We start from the raw sequence: 25731 nt of genomic DNA, 5'->3' as shown, positions 1-25731 counted from the left end.
CCTTCTTCCATTCACAGATAATTCTAAAAAAGGCACAACTACAGTGATAAAGACTAGCTCAGTGCTCACCAAAGTCCATGGATGAGGGTGAGGGTCCGGTGAGATTCACTGTAAGGTACATAAGTGTTATTCCAAGGGTGATGAAAAAAAAAGACAAAATGATAGATGGAAATACTTCAACATAAATAAACAACAGAGTGTTAATATCTCTAATAAAGCACTTCTACAAATAATAAAAAAGCAAAATAGAAACAAGGCAACTGAAAAAATTAATGGGTTTTATGAGAAAGCATTTTACAGAACATATGGAGGTGACAGAATTGGGAAATAGAAGCTTAGGGTTCAAATTTTGGTCACTGAAAATTCCAGGATAAAAGCAAATCACCAAAGCTCTGAATCTTTGAGAATCTGATGTAAGTCTTCACAGAGAGGTGGGGAGGAATCTGCTGCTTAGAGTGTGATTACTGGCTTGGAGTATGTATGGAACGTATATATGGAAATAATATCCAAGTGCTATGTTACTGGATCAAATTATATGAGAGAGATTTATAATAAGACACTTTAGATATTATTAATAACATTATTTGAATGGTATCATGAAAGACTCATTCTATGTTGAATAATTATTAATATAATTTCATGCAATGTTATTAGTATTGTCATGTTATTAACCAAAACAATAAAAAGATTTCAACTCAATAATGATGTTACTATTGGATTCCACTATTATATAGGATATGTTATTTGTGCGGATATATATTCCTTTCTGGGGCACCTAATGGAACCTTAAAATATGATATTTAAGTAAACAGGTATTTTGCTAACATTAGCAGAAAAAGAACATAAAATTTTCTTTCTATTAAAGAAAGAGAAGGAAGCCAAAAATCTCTTCACAAATATTTTAAGCAAGGAAAAAAAATAGGAAAAAGAATGAAACTCTTACTTTTGTCACTGACATTAAAAAGCTAAGTAAATACAAGTCAGAAGAAGAAAGTAAAAAAGAAAAGCTTTCAGAAAAGGAAAAATAGAATTAAGGGAGATGGAAATCATTTGCATAAATTATGCTGTACAGGAACTGGCAGTCTGCAAACTTCACCTTAAAAAAAGGAATCTGCATACCTAGGAATAAACCTAACCAAAGAGACACAGAATCTATACTCAGAAAACTATAAAGTACTCATGAAAGAAATTGAGGAAGACACAAAGAAATGGAAAAATGTTCCATGCTCCTGGATTGGAAGAATAAATATTGTGAAAATGTCTATGCTACCTAAAGCAATCTACACATTTAATGCAATTCCTATCAAAGTACCATCCATCTTTTTCAAAGAAATGGAACAAATAATGCTAAAATTTATATGGAACCAGAAAAGACCTCGAATAGCCAAAGGGATATTGAAAAAGAAAGCCAACGTTGGTGGCATCAGAATTCCGGACTTCAGGCTCTATTACAAAGCTGTCATCATCAAGACAGCATGGTACTGGCACAAAAACAGACCCATAGATCAATGGAACAGAATAGAGAGCCCAGAAATAGACCCTCAAATCTATGGTCAACTAATCTTCGACAAAGCAGGAAAGAATGTCCAATGGAAAAAAGACAGCCTTTTCAATAAATGGTGCTGGGAAAATTGGACAGCCACATGCAGAAAAATGAAATTGGACCATTCCCTTACACCACACACAAAAATAGACTCAAAATGGATGAAGGACCTCAATGTACGAAAGGAATCCATCAAAATCCTTGAGGAGAACACGGGCAGCAACCTCTTCGACCTCTGCCGCAACATCTTCCTAGGAACAACGCAAAAGGCAAGGGAAGCAAGGGAAAAAATGAACTACTGGGATTTCATCAAGATCAAAAGCTTTTGCACAGCAAAGGAAACAGTTAACAAAATCAAAAGACAACTGACAGAATGGGAGAAGATATTTGCAAACGACATATCAGATAAAGGACTAGTGTCCAGAATCTATAAAGAACTTAGCAAACTCAACACCCAAAGAACAAATAATCCAATCAAGAAATGGGCAGAGGACATGAACAGACATTTCTGCAAAGAAGACATCCAGATGGCGAACAGACACATGAAAAAGTGCTCCATATCACTCGGCATCAGGGAAATACAAATCAAAACCACAATGCGATATCACCTCACACCAGTCAGAATGGCTAAAATCAACAAGTCAGGAAATGACAGATGCTGGCGAGGATGCGGAGAAAGGGGAACCCTCCTACACTGTTGGTGGGAATGCAAGCTGGTGCAGCCACTCTGGAAAACAGCATGGAGGTTCCTCAAAATGTTGAAAATAGAACTGCCCTATGACCCAGCAATTGCACTATTGGGTATTTACCCTAAAGATACAAATGTAGTGATCCAAAGGGGCACATGCACCCGAATGTTTATAGCAGCAATGTCCACAATAGCCAAACTATGGAAAGAACCTAGATGTCCATCAACAGATGAATGGATCAAGAAGATGTGGTATATATACACAATGGAATACTATGCAGCCATCAAAAGAAATGAAATCTTGCCATTTGCAACAACATGGATGGAACTAGAGCGTATCATGCTTAGCGAAATAAGTCAAGCAGAGAAAGACAACTATCATATGATCTCCCTGATATGAGGAAGTGGTGATGCAACATGGAGGCTTAAGTGGGTAGAAGAAGAAGAAATGAAACAAGATGGGATTGGGAGGGAGACAAACCATAAGTGACTCTTAATCTCACAAAACAAACTGAGGGTTGCCGGGGGGAGGGGGTTTGGGAGAAGGGGTTGGGATTATGGACATTGGGGAGGGCATGTGATTTGGTGAGTGCTGTGAAGTGTGTAAACCTGGTGATTCACAGACCTGTACCCCTGGGGATAAAAATATATGTTTATAAAATAAAAAAAATTAAAGTAGTAAACATTTATTAAGCAAAAAAAAAAAAAAAAAAAAAAAAAAAGGAATCTGCATAGAAGGTAGAGCACATTTCCTACTGAAGAAAAAAGCAAGTGATGAAGGGCAGTGGAAATTATTAGCAAGTGCTTCTTTTGGACAAATTCCTTTTTCCTTCCTTCCTGCCTGCCTGGCTTCTTTCCTTCCTTTCCGCAGCAGGGAAGACCCTCATAAACAGACTCAAGAAACAGGGCACCTGCACTGCTTCCTTAATCTTGAATTGGCGACTCAGAGCTTTCTGACCCTAATTTTCCGTCACACTCACTATTGGCTTGGGCTTCTTGGTCTTTGAGACTTTTAATTTTTTTTTTTTAAGATTTTATTTATTTATTTATCAGACAGAGAGAGCACAAGCAGGGGGAGCAGCAGGCAGGGAGCCCAATGCAGGACTCAATGCAGGACCCTGGGGTCATGACCTGAGCCGAAGGCAGAGGCTTAACCATTTGAGCCAACCCAGGCATCCCTCTTTGAGATTTTTTAATGTGAGGCCAATGGCTCGTCAGAGGCTCTATGAATGACCACAGAGGAGCACAGAAATCTAGAGGAAGCATTTAGAAATCCAGAGGAAGCATTCTTATAGTAGTTGGACAGAGTAATTTTATGTCTGTTGAATCTAATGATAAAACACTTTGGCTTCTATGTTTTATGTTTTATGTCTTCCCTCCAGTTTTGTTTTCTAGTACTCTATTTTTATTATATTTTAAAATGGTATGTGTCAACAGAAGAGTGGGGAAAGAAAGATCTCCGTAAACAATTTAGGAAAACTTGCTCTAAATATATGTATAAAATATCTAGAGATCGTAATTACTTGAGTGTTTCAGTAGGTGATACTTTAGCTTCCATGTGTCTAGATGGAGAGAATAGGTAAAAACACTCTTCTGTGAAGCATTTAATTAGCTTCTGAACTAAACAATTGTTGGTATTTTCACATTTCTTACTATTTGTTATTTACATGGAAGAGCAACATGGTAGGCATTCTTAATACCTCAAATTGGAAACTGGAAAAAAAAGTGTTTAAAGGAAATAGAAGCATTTTTGCTTTTGCAATTTCAGGCACAATGAGTGGTTCACATCTGGCACCAAGACTATAGATCATCAGTGATGCAAGAATGCTGCAAACTGAAATATTCAAAGAAAAACAAAGGATGGATGGTGGCAGGAAATAGAGCAGGCAAATTTGTGATTTAAGTATAAAACTATGATTACTCTAAAGTAAACCTTTTTATCAAACTAGTTTATAGGAAATGGTTAGCATTTCTAAGAAGGATGATTTGCTCTAAAATTTGAAAATTGGAGATTGTTAGAAGAGGCTACTTTCATTAGTCCTCTAAATTCATATATCTCCTCTATATCTTAATGGCATCACTTGTCATTATCATGAGCAATGGCTGAATTTTAATAAAGCCAAATTCAATTTTTAAAAACATATCACCAAAAATAAAAGCTTTTGACTACCCCCCCAAACTCATTTGCTAAATCCCCTGTAATATATACATATCAAAAGTCTTTATGAATAGTGATTATAGTTGATATCTAATAGGTTTCTGGTATTGTAGTACATCATCTAAAAAACCCCTGCGGTTTATAATAAACATGTTATTATGCAATGAAAAAAAAAAAAACCTGGGGGTGCCTGGGTAGCTCAGGTAGTTAAGAATCCAACTCTTGATTTTGACTCAGATGTGTAGAACTTGCAAGGGATTCTCTCTCCCCTTCTCCTTCTGCTCCTCCCCCCCCCCCTCTAAAAATTAAAAAGACTGTTTCTGTCTCTTTTTTCTTTTACTACTGACCATAGAGTTTAGAATAAGGATGTCTGGATCTTTGCAGCTGGGATAGTACCACTGATTAATAAGATTTGCTATTCTTAGTAAAAGTTATCATCACTCTCTAAGGCCTGATGAGTCTGGACCCATCCCATTTTTCCAGTTTTCTCTCCTTCCAAACACAAACTCCATGCTCCAGCTGGCTGGGCTGCACAATTGCATCACCGTGCCTTGTGCATTCCCACTGTTCTAACTTTGCCAACAGTTTTCCATGCCTAGAATTGTCTCTGATCTCCCTTTCCAGTTTTTCAAAGCTTTCCTCTCCCCCATATCCTCTCTGGACCACTCCAAGCCCAGTGAACTCTCTCAGCTCAATGTCTAGGGAGTCTTGAGTATCTTGCCACTTAACTGCTATGACTTATCTTGCTTGGCAGGCTGGAAGCATTCTGAAGGGGTATGTTCTCAAGGTCTAGACCAAGGAAAGCCCTAGACAACAGGAGGAGCAGGAAGAGCAGCACACATCAACATAACTTGTTCCCTTTTACAATGGCCTTCAGCTTTCTAGTGGAGGAGGGAGGAAGTGAGAGAGAAAGAGGGTAGAGAAGAGAGTTGGCTGACACTTGGCTGGACTTGGGTTAACCTGGAGCAGGGAAAATACATTCCATTAAGGGTAAGCTGAAGACTGTAGTCTTACTGGAGAATTAAAACGTTTATATTAGTTTTCAGCAATATGAGGTAATGATTCAGGGTCACTTGGGCTGTTTCTAGGATTTCAAAAGTGAAAGTTAGGTAATGTTTGTTGTGTTATTCCTCCATGTTCCTCCCTGAACATCTTCACACCTGAAACCTCTTCCTTTTCCCTAAGGCAGTCAGTCCTTCTGCCATCTGACTGTCCAGAGCAAATGGACGAGCCACTGGATGGTGGTTTATTTATTCACCCCCAATGTCTCCCCATCTCACTGTCTCATAGAGATCACAATTCTGTTATATGGGTTCTTGATAATACTTGCTGAGCCATTCCAAGAGGAAGGTTAGCCCTAGGGGAGGAGGAGGAAGTATAGAGCTATAGAAAAATTTTATATATATATATATATATATATACTTCACATATAAAAGAGATTATACATGGGGCGCCTGGGTGGCTCAGTGGGTTAAAGCCTCTGCCTTCGGCTCAGGTCATGATCTCAGGGTCCTGGGATCGAGCCCCGCATCGGGCTCTCTGCTCAGCGGGGAGCCTGCTCCCTTCCCTCTCTCTCTGCCTGCCTCTCTGCCTACTTGTGATCTCTGTCTGTCAAATAAATAAATTAAAAAAAAAGAGAGAGATTATACAGGATTTGAATTTCTTTGTCAGACTGACTTCACTTAGTATAATGCCATTGAGATCCATGCATATCACAAATGACAGGATTTTTTCCTATTTTTATGGCTGAGTAGTATTCCAGTGTGTGTGTGTGTGTGTGTGTGTGTGTGTGTGTATAACCATTCATCCATTGATAGGTTATTTCCATATCTTGGTTATTGTAAATAATGACATAATGAAAATGGAGGTGCATATTTCTTTTTAAATTAGTATTTTCATTTTTTAAGATAAATATCCTAAAGCAGAATTACTGGATCATATGGTAGTTCTATTTTTAATTTTTTGAGGAATTTTTTGTTTTCCATAGTGGCTGCACCAATTTACATTCCAACCAACAATGCATATAAGAGTCTCTTTTTTCCACATCCTTGCCAACACTTGTTATTTCTACTTTTTGATAATAGCCATTCTAACAGGTATGATGTAATATCTCATTGTGGTTATTTTTCCTTTCTCCAATGATTAATGAAGTTGGGCATCTTTTTATGTACCTGTTGGTCATCTGCATGTCTTTTTTGGTTAAAAAAAAAGTCTATTCAGATCTTCTACTTATATTTTAATTGAGTTATTTATTTTTTTTATATTGACATGTATGAGTTCTTTATACATTTTGGTTATTAGCTCCTTATTAGTATGTGATTTGCAAATATTCTGTCCCATTCCATAGGTTGCCTTCTCATTCTGTTGATGGTTTCCTTTGCTGTACAGAAACTTTTTAGTTTGATATTGTCCTGCTTGTCTATTTTTGTTATTGTTGTTTTTGCTTTTAGGGTCAGATTAAAAAAATCATCACAAAGACTTACATAAGGAGTTTACTGCTTTGCTTATGTTCTCTCCTAGGAGCTTTATGGCTTCAGGTCTTACATTTAAGTCTTTAATCCATTTTAAGTTAATTTTTTATGTGCAAAAAGTAGTCCAATTTCTTTCTTTTGCATGTGGCCATCCAGTTTTCCCATCACCATTTGTTGAAGATACCATCCTTCCCCCATTGTATATTCTTGGTTCATGTGTTGAAATTTATTGACCATATACATACAGGTTCATTTTGGGGCTATTCTGTTCCATTGATCTATTTATCTATTTTTTATATTGGTACCACACTGTTTTAATCACTGTAGCTTCGTAACATAGTTTAAAATCAGGGAGGGTAAAGCCTCCTTTTGTTCTTCTTCTTTGAGATTGCTTTGGCTATTTGGGGTCTTTTATGATTCCATGATAGACTTTGGGACTATTTATTCTATTTCTATGAAAAATGCCATTGGAATTTTGATAGGAAATGCATTAAATCTTCATGTTGCTTTAGGTAGTATAAATATTTTAACGATATTAATTCTCCCAATCCATGAAAATGAGGTATCTTTCTATTTATTTGTATCTTTTTCAAATTCTTTCATTAATGTCTTGTAGTTTTCAATATATAGGTCTTTTACCTCCTTGGTTAAATTTATTCTTAAGTATTTTATCCTTGTTTATGTAATTGCAAATAGGACCATTTTCTTAATTTCTCTTTCTGACAGTTTATTATTACAGTATAGAAATGCAACATACTTTTCTGTATTAATTTTGTATCCTGAAACTTTACTGAATTGATTAATTAGTTCTAACAGTTTTCTAATGGAGTCTTTAGGGTTTTCTATATGTAACATCATGGCATTTTTACTTTTTCCTTTCCAACCTGGATGTCTTTTATTCCCCACTCCCCCTTCTTCTTCTACCCAATTACTCTGGGACTTCCAATTATGTTTACTACTTTAACATTTTGTTACCTTCAGTTGATTGAATAATGATTAATTTGACCAGTGGCAAATATGTGACTATATGATATAACATGACATCTTTGATTACTTTGCTTGTTCAATAAACTTTTCACATGTATCTTTTCTCTCACCTTGACCGTAAGCTCTTTGAGGATAGTGTCTTAAATAGTTTTATAAGTCCAGTACACTATTTGGTAAAAACAGACATTCAGAAATACTTCTGGTTATATTTATAATATAATATAAACTCTCACTAGTCATTCAGTGTCACAATCATTTGTCGTAAGCTTCAGGATTTTGTTATACGGTACAAACTCTGAAGTACATATTAAGATTGTATGCATTTGGAGGAAGAATAAATAGGAAACTTGCACTGATATTCACCAGTAATGCCTGAAACTTAATTGTGGACAAGAACTCTCTGGGGAATATATTACCATTGAGGTTCTTGGGCCTATGAGATTCTGAGTCAGCAGGCCTGGAGGTATCTAGGAATCCTAATTCTTAAAGAAGCATTCTAGAAAATTATGAGGTACATTTAAACAAAGATTGCATTTTAAAAGTATGTCTTTATTTTTTCTTTTTTAAAAGACTTATTTATTTATTTTAGAGAGAGAGTGTTAGTGGGGGGAGAGGCAGAGAGAAGGGGCTCTCCCGCAGGTTCCATGCAGAGTGTGGAACCTGATAAAGTACTGAGGTAAAGTACATGATCTCAGTATCCTGAGATCATGACCTGACCTGCCAAAACCAAAAGTCAGAGGCTTAACCAACGGAGCCACTCAGGTGCCCTGGTATGCCTTTATTTTCAAATTACAAATGCTGTTTTTCTTTAAAGCAAAAAATAACTAAGTGTCCTTTGGGTGCAGGACATTTAAAGATGAACTGGACATGGATTTTATAATATAACAGGGAGAATAAGTATTAGTAATCATAATAAAGAACATAAAGGAATAAAACTCTTGTGAGAATTTCAAGTCTAGTATTTTGAGAGTTTTGGGGAAAAGGAATGATTTCACAGCAAAGGAGGTCATGGAAGTCTTCAAAGGGGAGGTAAAAATAGAAATTTGGAAACAGTATGAAAGAAGTTTCTGGAAAAGACAACAGTATTAGCAAAATCAGTGAAGTAGAAAGTGTAGGACACGGAGTATGGGTATTTCTGTGATGGAGTCTCAGGGGCAGCTGAATATGAAGAGGGTGACTTGGTAGGCTAGGGGCTGGAGACTGTGAAGACATAGCTTTAGTCGGATGAAATTCCCATGAGAATGTATAAAGACAGATAAGAAAAGAAAAGATGGATGAGAAAAGAAAATCCAAACATCAAGCCATATAATATATTTAAGGCTTTGGATGAGGATTTGGTGAGATGATAATTTAACAGTAAAGATCTCTTCTGAATTATATTAAATATGATATCAATGAGGGCTAAATACAAATATGTAACTTTACTTCTGTGTGTTCTATGACACTAACTTCTACCACTTGAGACAAAGTAAGACACTTAAATTAGAAGTTTAAAACCAATATTAGGGGGCGCCTGGGTGGCTCAGTGGGTTAAGCCGCTGCCTTCAGCTCAGGTCATGATCTCAGGGTCCTGGGATCGAGTCCCGCATCGGGCTCTCTGCTCAGCAGGGAGCCTGCTACCCTCTCTCTCTCTCTCTGCCTGCCTCTCCGACTACTTGTGATTTCTCTCTGTCAAATAAATAAATAAAATCTTAAAAAAAAATAAAACCAATATTAAACGATTAAAATAAAAATCAAAGCATTATCTACCTAATGTATTTCTAAAATATAATTCCATAGAGTTGATCAGATACTTGTATTTTTTACTGTGTATATCACTGATGTGGACACGTCAAGACATATAAATGAGGCTCAATTCTAGGGAATCACAAAAACAATGTGAGGTATTCCCTTGCTCTCCTTCCTCCTAAAAACAAACCAAAATAAAACAAAACAAAATAAAACCCCAAAGCCCCTAAGGGTTGAATAATTACACTAAAGAAAATAAAAGAGAGGTAAGTAGAAGTCACGGGAAATGGGAGAGAGCAAAAGGCTGGAAACCTACCACAGATGGAGCAAAGATTTTCCAGATGTGGAATTCTTTCTATGGATCAGTGCTTTTAGCTTGGCTCACTTAGGTTCTACCAGGAAAAAAGAAAAAAAAAAAAAAAAAGGAACTATGGCTTCCTTTTACCCTCTATCTGTAATCTAACTAAACCTACTTTGCTGAAATTTTATATTTTGTTTCCTTTATGAAAATGTCTTGATATCTGTGATCTGTGGTTATTTTTCAAAAACCTGAGCTGACATTGTGGATGGGAATTCTTTGCGAATGCCTGGAGATATCTGTATGTGTGTCAGAATATCTCCATTTGTAAAGAGACTTCTAACATCTCTATGGCACAGTTCTCTCGTCCACATCACAAAAAAGCCAGGGCTCGGCCTGCATCTGGGGATGAGGGGGTCACTCTTCTGCCTATGTTCTGTTGTTGTGGACCATCTGGGAGGATGGTTCTTGATTAGTTGCAGAAGGATGACTGCTGTCTCAGTATCAGGGTCAGGTTAGATGGAGATGCCTTTTTTTTTAGAGGCCCCCAAATTTGGTACTGAAAAATATTACAAAGTAATGAAAGTTTCTGTCTATAATAAACAAGCTTAATTCCCACTTCACTACAGTCATAAAAGAAGAAAAACTTCATGTCCCCCTTTGGGTCACCTGGATGATCTTTGCTTTGCATAGATGAAAAGCTACTGCCTTCATCATTGTAGCTGAAATACAGCCATTAGGTCTTAGGGGGAAAAAAAATCATCAAAGTATGTCCCACGGGGGTGATTTTTTTTTTAATTAAAAAATATTAAATCATAAAATACAGGTATGTCTGGTGGAATTCTGATTTTTTTCCCTTAAAGATAGTTTATTAAAAAAATATATCAAGTGTCTCACACCCTGATTATTTGTTTATTCTTCCTAATTTTGGTTTTACAATGTTAGCTATTATTATCTAATCTACTGAACATATTCAGTTGTAGAGGGCAGCAGCATCTGACTCAAATATATTACAATGCAAATTAAAAGCCAAATGGCATGTTCAGGATCAAGTTGAGTGGTTTTAAAAAGGAGATAATTTATTTGGTCAAGGGGAAAGAGAAAATCCATGAATCTCATACATACGAGATAAGAGGGTGTCAATGTAGATGAGTGCAGCTAAAAGAGCTGGAACAGATGTTCTATGGGCTGCAGGTAATTATGAAGTAGGAAGATAGCTCTGTAGCCTAAAATGGCAGTATAACACTGAAAAATTAAAATTTTATTGAATATTCATTATATAGTTAGGACTTGGCAGGTCTTATGGAGTAAAACTAAACAGCAAACAAAAATATGTCATGGCTTTTCATTGATGCTGCTTATAGCATATTTTGGGGGACAGGACACATCTATAAGAAGCAGAGAATTATGTAAGACATCAGGTAAAATTAAATAATAACTATTTTTGATACTAATTATACATGCATGGGAATTTGGATAAGGATGGTCTAATCATCTGAGTGTAAGAAACTCATATTTGGTCCAACTAAAAGACTAAGGCATGAGGATACAGAGACATTCTGCAGATGTGGGACAGAGACCACCTAAGTGTTGGAGCTGACACCCAGGGAGTCATCTGGGATAGAAGGAGCTATTTTTTTCATTTCTTTCTCTAGTTTACATTGCCTCTCACTTCTCTGCCTTGGCCCAGTTACACCATTATTCTGTTCTTCTTTGCAGGATGGTTTCCTGTTACTTCACCTCACAGTCCACGTGAACTTTTAGCCAAAGCACCTGTTGTAGGTTGACTATTTCTTCAGCTCAAATAAAACTGAGAGAGAGAGACACAGAGAGAGAGAGAGAGAGAGAGAGAGAGAGAGAAAGAGAGGAGGGATAGAGAGTTGAGAGACAGAGGCAGAAAGAAAGAGATTGTCCATTGGTCAGCCAGTGTATTCTCTGCCCTTGAATCAAGTATGCTCCTCATTCAACCTCTACCAGCCTGTCTCTGGTCTAGTGGATTCTGACATGGGTTAGGATAGGTGGTCACAAGGAACTAGGCTGCTCCGTTCAGGTGCAGAAGAGAAGATGAGCAGTAAAACCCATCTGATTCAAAGGAAGAGTTCACTGGATTGTCGAGCCATCAGAGGAGGCTTGGTGGAAAAAGTGGCACTTAAGGTGGTACTTAAAGGAAGAGCATGGTTTGGAGAAAAACAATAGAAGTGTATTTTGGTGTCAGTAAACTTCAGGAGCAGTCATAAGGACAGAAATATGTGCGTAGATCATATAAATTATAGGAATTATTACAGTTTTACTAATTTTGGTCATACTTTTATTCAAACATTGGAGGTGGAAGAAATGGTGATATTGGGAATGAAGAGACAGAAAAAATCAGCTTTCGAGGAAAAGGGATTCCTGTATGGTGTAGCTTAGTCTAAGGAGGCATCTAGCTCTCTTCTCAGAAACTTCATGGTAGGTACACAATAAATTATAGCTATTGTAAAATACATACTTTGTAGTAGTATTTTTCATTTGAAAACTTGAAGAAATTCCTCAGGAAAGAAATGAAGTAATGGAAAGTAATCAAAAACCAATGGCGAAGAGAACAGAATTACTTTTGCTTAAAGCAGAAAGGATAATGATTAACATAAGTGGAGTATGCAATTTATTTTATGATCAGTGAGCTTTTAAAAAGTGTTTACATTAGGAATATACTAAATAAGCTCTTTAAACTGAGATTTATCTATATAATGAAGTATTACTTGGTTGCTATAAAGAAATGAGCTATCAAGTCATGAAAAGTTATGGAGGAAACTTAAATGCATATTGCTAAGTGAAAGAAGCCAATCTGAAAAGCCTACATGCTGTACCGTTATAGTATCACACAGAATTGTCTCCCTGTCCCCCAAATCCTCTGTGCTTCATCAATTCATGCCTTCCTGCCCCCCAGCCCCTTATCTTTTAATCATTTCCACAGTTTTGCCCTTAAAAGAATGTCATACATGTAAACTGTACTTTCCACTAAATTTTTGTGACTCTAAAACTATTCTAAAAAAAAAAAAGTTTATTTATTAAAATAAACCCCTTTAGGTACACAGCACTATGTTAAATGACTTTTAAAAAAGATGTTTAAGTCTACTGGAAGCTATGCTGAGACACATAAATGACTCAACAGACAACAATAATCCACATATCATTAAGTATGAAAATGGCAATATTTCCAAAAGTACAAAATTAATACAAGCAGGAGTTGTCACAGAAGATACCATGGTGAAGGTGAGACCCAAGTGAGACCTTGGGAGCTGAGGGAGTTAATTTCTGGAAGGGAAACAGGAGGATCAAAGGTCAAGTTATGCAGAAGCAAATTTAGGCTAAAAGTGTTGGTGCTACCATGACTACAGCGGAAGGTGCACATGTTAGAGGAGGATGGGAGATAAGGTTGGGAAGGAAGGCCAAGGTCAGATCATGGAAAAATTTGTTCATGAGCCTGAGGAGTCTTGGCATTTAACCACTACATACAGCATGGTAGTTAAGAGCATGCATTCTAGTCTGTGTTGCTTGCTTTGAGCCCTGCCTTGAACAAAATGTGACTTTGGGTAATTTAGGAAACCTGAGTTTCAGGTTCTTTGTCTCTATAATGTGGAAAATAGTAACACTTAACCTTATAGGACTGCTAGAGGATTTATTGAGTTCATATCTATAAAGTGCTCAGAAAAGTGCAGGCACAGGTAAACGCTTGCTATTACCATTCATTCCACCATTCATTCAACAAACATTAAGTCAAAAACCTTTTAAGAGGCTGGTGCTACACAGATGCAGAGAAAATGTTGCTTTTCAGGAGATCAGAGTACAGCAGGGAAAATGTTTGGATAAATGTATCAAAGAAGACCATAGGCTTAAAAAGGCAGGTAAATTAAACAAGTAAAGAACTGTATTATAATCCTCCATTTATCAATTTCCTTAAATCCATAGGAAAGAATTGACTGAAAATTTATATTAAGAAGAAGTTTATAACATTAGCAGTTGGGAGTCACTGGAATGTATTTTCTGTTTAGGAAGATTTAAAAAACCCCATTGTGATGGGCAAGTGAGGGCTTTCGGGGTCATTTTGCTTAAAGATCACTTGAAGAATTCTATAATATCTGTTCTACCTGGTTATAGGAATCAGGACAAAATATCTCTTAAATCCATGATCCATTCTCCTGAAATAGCCAGGCTGGTTCTGCACAGCCTTCACAAAACAAAATGGGCACCAGCCTTATCTTGGGCATCAGAAAATTCGTTATGGTTGTTAGTAACTGTTTTGGATTTCCCACTCAGATAAACCACATCTCAAAATCATATTTTTAGTCTATAATAGAAACGTTTATCTCTCTGTAAGAGATCTTGAGCTCAAACTTTTGCCCACAGAAAAACAAATCAAAGTCCTTCAAACCAAGGGAGGGTCAATAAGAGAAGGAAAGCAGGGTCATACCAGTAGAGTTGTAGGTCATTTCATACAGGTTGAAGTAATACTTTGTTATATGAACTTTCTCAAAGTCAATGCACCCCTCTAAAGAAAGTAGAATCAATGTACAATTATCTTGTGGGTATAGATTTGTGTATACATTCATATTATTAATAAAAGTAACTGAACTTCAAATTGTGCATTGTGAACTCTATGAAGGTAAATATTTGAGGGTATCTAAAAATGATAGCTATGACTTTCAAACTCAATGAAACTTCTTCTATTGCTCTGTAAAATAAAACTGATGGAAAGGGACCTTTTAGTAAACTGTTATTCAGGGAAGATTAGAAACAACAAATTCATTTTTCTACTGATAAAAGGTCAATGTCAATTAAAATACTGAAATGCAAAACTGCTTTACTAGCCTGGACTGGTAGTTCCTAGCTACTCCTTCACAGTCCTGATAGCCATTCTTTCAAGGGGTAAGTTAGGGAGCAAAATATGCACAAGACTTTTTGGAGGAAGAAATTTTAAGCTCATCTGTTGTGAAGAGTTAAGGTTATTGATGGAGATTAATGGAGGTTAACTTAGTGCCTGCAGGAGTTACTGGGTATGTCAAATAAATGGGTTGACTCAAAACTATTTCTTGGGCCTCTGCTTGTGCAAGGATACTACACCAGGTGTGGGGTGACAAAGATGAAATCAGGGGATTTATGCCTTCAGGAGCTCACAACCAGATATGGAAGATAATTTGTGAACAGAAATACAACACAAGTAACACTATATGCATAGAAATACATAGCTACCTTTGGCTATGGAGACCTGGGAAGACCACTCCAAGTAGAGGAGAAATCATTCATATTGGAACTTTAAATATAATTGTCTCTTGAAATATAATTGCGGAGAAAAGGAAACATGTTTGATTGGTTCTGGTAATAGAGTAGATTTATTTTTCTACTTTGTAATAAATGAAATACCAACAGAACATTTAGAAACAGATTCTGTATTGAAAAATGTCCTATGAATTCAAGATTTTTGGCATTTAAGAATAGCTTACTTATATTTTTCATGAATTCCTTGATACCTGAAAACTAATGTGTTTCCTCTCAACAGCCCAGTCCACCACAGCCAACTTTTCATGGATTAGTTTACATTAGGTTTCAGAGAAACTGAGAGGTTATGTGTGGGCATACCCTAAATTCCTTCCTCATAAAAAAGCAGGCAAGCAGAGACCATATTACTAAGAAAAGTGAAGCAAGTGAGTATTTATAAGCTACTAGTAGAAAAATAATGAAATTCATTTTTGGAGAGTGAAAGGGAATAAAGAATTTGGAATGTTGGCCAAAGCCCAGCCTGGCCAGATAAAGAAAATTTTCAGATCCTGCCGAACCCTGTAAAACAGCTGGGGCCTTTGCAGTAACAGAAAGTGTTTCACTTAGAATAGGAGGATAAGATTTTGTTTTTGGCTCTAGGAGTATTATGCATATGGAGTAAAGCATTTGCCATTTTTTAAAAAAAAGATATTATTGATTCCTTTATTTATCAAACAGCAAACAACTACTTTAATGTCAGGCAAAGGGAGTTTGAGTTGAACAAAACAAAATTCTGTCTTTCAGGGTGCTTACAGCCCAGTCAGTAAGACAGGACTAAAACCAGTCTGATCTGTACTAAAATAGAAACGATACAGAGCAGAGTCTTTCTCAGAAGGAAAACTCTGAACTAGAGTAGTCTTATTTTTATTCTTCAACTAAATCCCAATATCTGTAGATATTGAAACATGACTTAGAGCAGAATACATTGGAAGGATAATTCCCTGAATCAAGCAAAGATAATCAGATCGGGCACATCTTTGCATTTCGGTTTATTTTTGTATGTATGTTTGTCTGTATTCCCCTTCTCAGTGATCAAAGGCAGCCCAGAAAACTAATATCAAAAGGCACTAAATCTGGGTTTTGTTATTAGTATATTTACAAGGAACTTGGAATGAAATTATGAAAACCCTGATTTTTCCCCTCACATATTTGTCACAAAGAAGTGTTTGATTTCTAAGTTCTGCCTTACTAGCCTCAACACAAAGTTTGGAGAGACTGAATCTGTTATATGTTTCTGAAAGCTATCTTTCACAAGTGTTTAAGGCTATAATTATTCATTATCTTGATTTTAACATTTTCTGGCCAACAAACTAACCTAGAGGCAGGAATACAAACATTCTAAGAAAAATGACCAAGGAATGCAACCAAAGTCAGATTCTCAGTCATCTTTCTCAATGGTGCCCTTTACACATCTGTATGGGATAGGTCCCCAAATAACACCATTAATTAATTACACAGCTGAAATATTTGGCAGTTGTGGGGGTAGTAGGAGTCATGGGGTGGGGGGAGAGGAGGAACAGTTAAATAAATTTTTAGAACCATATCAACATTAAATCATTAAGATTGAAGCCAAAGCATCTTTGTAATTATAATTTATTGGTTAGCATGTATTTATAGAACACTCACTATGTGCTTATTAGCTGTTTTAATTAGAGGGCACACAAAGATAATATTCCTTATCTAGAAAAGATCATGGCCAAGAGATGAGGACATACAACAATGCAAGATAAAAAGACTGCTGAAACAAATATATAGAGTTTTCTAGGAGCACAGAAAAAAATCAATGACTAACTCTGTCTGGGAAGTAATTCATTAAGGAGACAATATTTTTGGATCTAATAAAACAAGCAGAATTACCAAAATATACAGGGCAAAAAATTTGCCATTTTTTGACTAATGATAATGGTCTATTTTCCAGAGCTACCATGAATTCTGACAAAATCTACAAGGTCTTTTGTGATTTAATGTTTTTTAGAATGAGAGATTTCATATTATTCTATATTGCAACTTTTCAAATATGCTCAGAGTCACATTTTGGCATCTAAAATGCAATGCTAATTTTCTAATTTATATGCATCTATACAATAGAGGACATATTCTAAATCACAAGTATAGATATTTTCTCTCCCATACAATTAAATGAAATTATATTCACTTAGGATGAAGAAAAACATAGTCCACATCTTTTTTCCCCCTGAATAAGGCACTTCTCTCTTTCTCTATCTCTATCTATCACCTGTATTTTTTGAAAGGTGGTTGCATGATCGAGATAAAACTAGAGATTTACAGAGTTAGAAAGGGTTGTGACTGTATGAGGTGGCTGAAGTTGGATGAACAAACCAGCAAACCAACACAAGGAGAGAAAAAAGAGAAAATATTGGTAGGTATACTGGTGAGACTCCTAACAGAAAACAGATGATACACTGGGCATACTGAGGAACGCTTAGTAACAGAACTATTTACAAAGATTAGGAAAGTCAGAAGGGTAAGAGGAGAATGGTTTTCAGCACCTGGGAATTTGTGTGGAAAGGGCCACCTAAGAGAAACCAGCAGTGATTCCTTGGCAAACAAATGGGGGATAACTACCCAAGCTCAGAGTCCAACTGTCATGCCCTGCCTTCCTCTCCTCCCAGTCACCTCTGGCTCCTCACTGGTGGAATAGGAAAGACAAAAAAGTGAGCAGCCCACTAGTTCTGCCCACACTGGTCAGCCTCCGGGGCACAGAGTGGGGAAGAAATAATGGATCTGAGTGACAAAATGGACACACCCACCATAATAAACTATACTGCTTGCAGATTACAAATGGCCAGGTATGATGCAGGAAGCTTTGACCTTGCCTGTAAAGAGCAGAGAGACAAAGAAAATGTTAAGGCAGGAAATGATAGGGCCAGGTGGTGCTTTTCAAACATCACTCTAGTGATGGTGTAGAGAGTGGACTGGCATAGTGACAGGTTGAGGCAGGGAAACCAGTTCTGGTTGCTGTTGCAAAAGTCCAGTGGGAAGTGGAGGGCTGCATTAATGCAATGGGGGGGGGGGGAAAGAAGGGACAAAGGTTGATTAGAAGGCAGTGTTGACAGGACTGCGTGCAGGAGCTGAGGGAGAGAAGATGGGAGCTGGGAAGCCACGATTCAATTACCTCAGGGACTAGGGATACAGTTGATAATGTAATCATAGGAAAATAGGATATAGGATATACATTTCTCATGGGCTAATTGTGAAGACTGAAGATTATCTGTTCACAAGAGAGAATTTCACCCTAACAGACACAGGAATTTCTAATGAAAGGTTAAAATATGACCAACTCTGCCTATGCTGTGATAACTTCTGTCTGCATTAACTCACTCAGAGGCTTACAGAGAAAGTGATCTCTTTTTTCCACATGGATGGCTACTTAACTGTTAATTGATGCCCCGAGGAAGCATTTAAGAACTCTTGGAGCAGACATAGGCAGCGGTAACACAGCTAGCTTCTATTTGGCTTCTATACATGGTAGTTAGAAGCACAACCAATTATCATAAAAACAGCTACCATTTTTTAGGGTCTATTTTGTGCCAAGCATTGTTGCCTTACAAAAACAACATGGCAGCTTCTTTATTTATATTCTAGAAATGGGAAAATGAGGAGGTTAAGTAACTTGCTCAAGGCCACACAGATAGGAAGCAGATGTGCTAGAGAATGTACTAAAGGCATTGGGCCCACTCTTTAGGGGCATACAGATGCTGGTGGCATAAGGAAAGTCATATGAAAATATTATGTGTTGGATACAATTACACATTCATACTTACATGATTAATTATTTTTAAAAACAAATTAATTCAGATCCTGAGAATGTACATTTTGATACTTTGATTACTTTCTTGGGAATTTTCTGAACAAGACTGTTTAAGAAATTCTCAATTGAGAAAAAGGAAGATGCTGGCCCAATGGAATATTCTTGACTAGAGATTGAGTTCCTTCAGGGCAAGGAATATACCTTATTCATAAACTGCTTCCTTGATAGATCCTAGTAAGATACTAGAATATGCTGCTGTCCAGTACATATTTCTGGAATGAATGAATCAATGGGGGGCTCTTTCAAAATGTTCCCCTTGGAGATTTTTGTCATCACAAAGTGGAAGATGGGCAGTGGGATTAAGTGCGCCAGGATGTATTTACATAGCCATATGGATCAGAATAGAAGATGTCTACTTAAAGCACACACCGAAACAACCACACAACTGTATCTCAAGAATTATTAATGGAATGTACCCAAACTGATTTTTTTTAGAGCTTCACAAGGCTTGGTGGGATTTGTTCCAGTTGGCGTGGATGAGAGGTCACACAGATTAAAAATAGACTTTCTTAATATGGAACAATAGGCTACATTCATTACATTCATTTAACAAGACAGAAAAAAAAAAAAAAAGACAGGCCTTAGGGGCGGGAATGAAGCTTAATCCTATTTAAGAGCTCAATTAACCCCCAGAAAATTGAGTAGGTCCTCTGCCTTCATTGCCATTCTTCTGTCTAGCAGGACTTAAAAAGAGAGATTCATAAAGAGAAATAAAGAGATTCACATTTGCATATAATACTAAAAATATTTCAAGTATTTTAAATAGGGCATAATAAACTTTAGAAATATAAGAATTAGTTTGCCTAGATTACTATAGTCCTTTAAAACTTGAAATCGATCATATTCTCTTTTGTCAAATCTGTTACCATTGTTAATAAAATATTCAAACACAAGCCTTTATCTGGATACATAAATTCACTGATTTTAAAAAAATAATTTCTTTCTTATGGTTATATTATCAAACAAAATTACATTTCCTTCTAAACTAATGGTACATTCTTAAGAAACATGTATCAAAACCATGTTGGAGTACATTCCAGTCATTCTAACGTTTTAATATACAGAAGCCAGGTCCTGTTCAAATTAGTCCATCCCGGGATAAGCATCTTGGGTAGGTCATTTGTATCAGTTGGTAGATCCTACTTTTCACAGATCACCCTATGGAACCTCTGCGAATGGAATTTATGAGTTCTTTTCATTTGTGCCCCAGCATTATAGAAATGACCAAAATAGATCATTGAAAAATGACAATTTCTTGTTTTTGTGTTTTGCAGTTGGATTATGATAAAAAGCGGTGGTTACATTACATGTACACTTTTTAACTAGTTCTTTGTTCTAATAAACATATCTTTTAAATACATGAGAAGCTTGAAAAATTAAAGGTCTTCTCCCTATCACAATGAAATCATTTTAAGCGGCGAAGGAAAGATCCCTTCCTCCAAGCAGTGGCATTTCCATCCCTTCGCCCCTTCCCCAACAGCCAAGAATTCACATCCTAATTTTCTCCATGGGGTATGAAAGAATTTGCTGACATTCTGGAATAAGATGACAACTTTGCTCTGTTATACACTTTGTTTAAATTGTAGCTACTCTTGGAAATTACAGAGAGTGTCACAACCCAAGATAAAGCATGACTTTGGCTACGGTTCTTTCTCTTTGTGATGCAAATGTTATGTAACCATTTATTTCTTGTCCCAACTAGACAGATAACACATCTATTTAAGCTGTTTGAGCACTGGGGCTATAACGGGAGTTCAGTTAGTACATGCTACTAATCCATGTAATACCACTCCCTGTTAAACTGAACAGTTCCCTTGAACTGACACATGATGCCAGTTCAATATTTTCTGTCTGTACTGAAGGGCTATCTTTCAACAAATTACAGTAAAGAAATCAGACACAGCCTAAACACGAGAGAAAGGTCTAGCTCATGGAAGGATACAAACTATGAAAACCTCTGTTTGAAAACTACCTCGTGGTGAAAGTAGGCTCACTGACCTATAGAGAGAACATCCTCCATATTAAATCAGCAAACTAATGCTTCAGTGCAGAGTCATTGAAGTCATGTCATCTTTTAGAGGACTATAAACACTTAATACAGCTCTTAAAAACCACAAATATTTAATTTCTAAGTGATAAGCCTCAATTTGGTAGTAAAACTTCAATCTGTTTTTTTTTATTTTATTAATTTTTTATTTTTTATAAACATATATTTTTATCCCCAGGGGTACAGGTCTGTGAATCACCAGGTTTACACACTTCACAGCACTCACCAAAGCACATACCCTCCCCAATGTCCATAATCCCACCCCCTTCTCCCAACCCCCCTCCCCCCAGCAACCCTCAGTTTGTTTTGTAAGATTAAGAGTCACTTATGGTTTGTCTCCCTCCCAATCCCATCTTGTTTCATTGATTCTTCTCCTACCCACTTCAATCTGTTTTTTAAAAAATTATCATCATTATTATTATACATAAAACATAAAACAGTATTGAAGAAGACTAAAAGATTTTTTTAAGCATTTGAATCCACCAATTGAAGTCTAATTTTTCACATTTCCATGTTTCTCATCAGTCCTTATCCATCTCCCATGATACTGCTAATAGCTATAATGATAGCACAGAGTATAGAATATATTCTAATTTTCTCATATAACTGTTGATATTGTTTCAAAATTATATATTTGATAGTACAGCATCAGCACCAGCTTTGTTTTCTGACTACTATATAAGCTACTTAAGATGACAAAATAAGCCTTGATAATTATTGACAGTTGATTTCCAAAGGCTGTTTCCCAATACACTAAGCAACATCTAATTCTTTTCCTCAAGGGAAAAAAAAATGTGGATATGGCTACAAGGAAGGCTATAAGAAGCATACATCTTTTTCTAGTATGATGTAATGTTCTGTTAATAAACGACACTTTTTTCTTACATTCTGAGAAAACCAAATTGCTTTTTCAGGAATTCAATTGTAATATTTGCCTAGAGGTTGATAAGACTGCCTAGAGACAGAAGAGATTTATACACTTCTAATATTTAATGCAATGTCTACATGAAGATGGAATCTTATTCCACAATAGGAAGGAAAACATAAACAAATGTCAACTTACCAGCCTTTTCCTTGTCTGGAATTCCTGGAAGTGCCTGAAAAAAAAAAGCCATAGAATTATGTTATTACTGGAAAGAAATATTACAACATCATCAGGAACAAAATGAACTATCATAAATGGAGCAAAAATTAAATAGAACCCAACAGCAGGAAAATAAGCAGGGAAAGGAACTTAACATTGTTCCATAAAGAACATACAAATGACCAAATGTACATGAAAAGGTACTCAAAATCACTAACCACCAGGGAAATGCAGATCAAAATCACAATGAGATGTTACCTTCCAACTGTTCAAATGGTCATTAGGAAAAAGACAAGAAATTACAAGTGTTGGCAAGGATGTTAAGAAAAGGAAATGCTGTGCACTGATGATGGGGGTGTAAACTGCACAGCCACTATGGAAAACAGTATGAAGATTCCTCAAAAAAAACAAAAACAAAAACAAAAAACCAGAACTACTGTATGATCCAGCAATCACCCTTCTGGTTAAATATCCAAAGGAAATGAAAAGATATCAAAGAGATAGCTGTACTTTCATGTTCATTACAGCATTATTTCACAACAGCCTTGATATGATAACAACATAAATGTCCATCAATGAATGAATGGATAAGGCACATATGATATATATATATATATATATATATATATATATATATATATATACACAATGGAATATTATTCAGGCATGGGAAAGAAGGAAATCCTGCCATTTGCAATCACGAGGGCCTTGAAGGCATTACTCTAAGTGAAATAAGCCAGACAGACAAAGACAAATGGTGCATGGTACCATTTATATGTGGAATTAAAAAAAGTGAAACTTCTAAAATCAGAGAATAGAAAAGTTGCAAGGAGCTGGAGAAATAGGGAGAACTTGGTAAAAGGGTATATAAACTCTTGGTTATAAGATGAAGAGGGTCTGGGGGCGCCTGGGTGGCTCAGTGGGTTAAAGCCTCTGCCTTTGGCTCAGGTCATGATCTCAGGGTCCTGGGATCCAGCCGTACATCGGGCTCTCTACTTGGTGGGGAGCCTGTTTCCCCCTCTCTCTCTCTGACTGCCTCTCTGCCTACTTGTGATCTCTGTCAAATAAATAAATAAGATATTAAAAAACAATTAAAAATGTATTAAAAAAGGATAAAGAAGGTCTGAAGATCTAATGTATAAAATGGTGACCATAATTGATAACACTATATTATATAATTAAAATTTACTAAGAGAGTAGGACTGTGTTCTTACCAAAACAAAACACCCTTAATAAACATGAGAAGTGATGAATATAGTAATTAAGTGGAAATCCTTTCACAATGTATATGTATTCCAATCACCATGATATAATTTTTTTTTAAAGATTTTATTTATTTATTTGACAGAGAGAGGTCACAGGTAGACAGAGAGGCAGGCAGAGAGAGAGAGGGAAGCAGGCTCCCCGCTGAGCAGAGAGCCCGATGCGGGACTCGATCCCAGGACTCCAAGATCCTGACCTGAGCCGAAGGCAGCGGCTTAACCCACTGAGCCACCCAGGCGCCCCAACCATGATATAAATTTTAAATGTCTTACAATTTAGTCAATTATACCTCAATAAAACTGAAAAGAAAATAAAAAGAAAAACGAGAGTTGGGGACCTATCAGTAAAGTTACTAGATCCAGGTATAATAATTGTCAACCATCATATTCTTTTCTTGTCGGAAAACACATATTACCCTTAAAAAGATACTGGCAATAAATGAAACAAAAAAAAATATTCTTTGAATTTGGGGAGAATTTTTATAGTTCAATTTATTGGTCCTGTAAAAAAAAGTAAAAGTAAATTGGTGGATTTCTGGGCATTTCAAATCTCTGCTCTGTTTTTCAAATGCTCAGATTCTTCCTTTATATTATTATTACTGTTATCATTAAAGATTTTTATTATTTATTTTAGAGGGAGAGAGAGAGAGCAGGAGCAGGGGAAGGAGCAGAGGCAGACTCAGAACCTGAATAAGCAGGGAGCTTGATGCTGGGCTCTATTCCAGGACCCTGGGATGACCAGACGCTTAACTGACTGAGCCACCCAGGCGCCCCAAGATTCCTCCTTTATTAGATGGGAATAATCACATCTACTTCTTCAGGTTGCTGAAAAGACCAACTGTGGTAGCTTGATAAAGCATTTGAGGTCTTCAGGAAAAGGTAAATGCTGTTACTATTTGTTTCTACGGGTATTGGACCAATGGGTCAATTTACTGATAGGTGTGGTCTAGAAGTTCCATTCCCAGCAACCATCATCACTTACTATCATTATTTAAAAAACGGAGATCAGGAGGAGATGTTTTCAAAAGACTTTAAAGTACAAATGTCTAATTCTACTTTCAATGGATATTCTAAAATAAATTAAGGAAGTTGAACTTCTGGTTCCCATTCACCTCAGTTATTCAAGTTTATAATATTGTGAACATGAAGGTATTAACGTGTATGGGAAGACTTCAATCCATCTGACCCACTGGGCTTTGATACCTGCTACCCCAAACCACTGACCAAACAGGATGTCTACAAGTGACACCTCTCCCTTTCTTCAGGGACAAAGTCCCTGACGTTGGGGTAAGAAAAGTAGTCTCAAATGGATAAGTAATTTTGTTGCGTGTGCATGCAAAGCACACAGAGGGAGGAGGCGAGGAAGGGGAAAGTTCACATGCACCTCAGCTGCAGATAAGGAAATAGCATCAGTCTTCATTTCCAGGATCAAGTATCAAGATACCTATATCCTTGTGAGATACTGATTACTGCTGAGATCCTCACTTTCAGAACTTAAAGAATTTGAGATTGATGCAGTTTTCAAATCAGAGGCAAATCTCTCTAGGGGTAAAAAAATAGAGGGGGGTTTTATTTTGGCAAGATTAATCTATAGTGGAGGTATATTTTGAATTAATTTCTATCTATATTTTGTTGTTCACTCCTCGTTCTCTGAATGTGAATGCTGACTGCATCCTGGCAAAGGTGCGTTGTAAGGAGACTATCAGGTGTGTAAATGGCAGAGTGCAGGGTCATGTCCAGAGACCAGGGCAGCAGAGGGATTGCACAGGGGTTAGGTATGTACCTCAGCATCCCCTCATTTATACTGGGTCATCTATTTTTCCTTTCCTTCAAGAGCTGTTGTGATTCTACACTATAGAAAAGCTGTTTCTCCCTTTACAGGAAAATTATAACAGTTTCGGTGATATTTGTTGACTTTTTATGTATCTTAAATTTGGGCACCTGGGTGGCTCAGTAGGTAGAGGATCCGGCCCTTGATTTCAGTTTATGTCATGGTCTCAGGGTTGTGAGCTTGAGCTTGAGAACCCCCAACAGACTCCACGCTGAACATAGAGGCGGCTTAAGATACTCTCTCCCTTTTCCTCTGGCACCCCCTTACACCCCCCAGTTTGCATGAGTTTTCTCTCTGGGGCAAGATGGAGAGAAGGACTTAAATTCATATTGTGTTGCATTTTAAGCTCAGCCCCTGGATTTCCTACCTAATTGGAGATGAGGTCTTTCAAATTAAATTTTCTCTTCTGTGAAAAGCAAATAACAAAACAAAACCCAAACCGTTGACAAGATTGTAAAGGTTGGTGATAAGCAGTTAAAAGATGCCCATGAAAAAGGTGCCACAGGA

The 25731-nt window shown here is 36.7% G+C and overlaps 1 protein-coding gene across 1 annotated transcript in view; it reads right to left on the bottom strand.

The window, feature by feature from the left end:
- DLC1 (DLC1 Rho GTPase activating protein) overlaps positions 1-25731 on the bottom strand; it is a 426333-nt gene that overhangs the window by 186104 nt on the left and 214498 nt on the right. Inside the window, exon 5 of the mRNA XM_059156107.1 lies at positions 22111-22144. Within this exon, the coding sequence (XP_059012090.1) occupies positions 22111-22144 (34 nt within the window). The remainder of the gene's footprint in view (positions 1-22110; positions 22145-25731) is intronic.

The sequence above is a fragment of the Mustela lutreola genome, chromosome 18, assembly GCF_030435805.1.
Source record: "Mustela lutreola isolate mMusLut2 chromosome 18, mMusLut2.pri, whole genome shotgun sequence".
Lineage (NCBI taxonomy): Eukaryota > Metazoa > Chordata > Mammalia > Carnivora > Mustelidae > Mustela > Mustela lutreola.
Note: the sequence above shows the minus strand (reverse complement) of the source record. Positions and strands in the feature narration are given on the sequence as shown.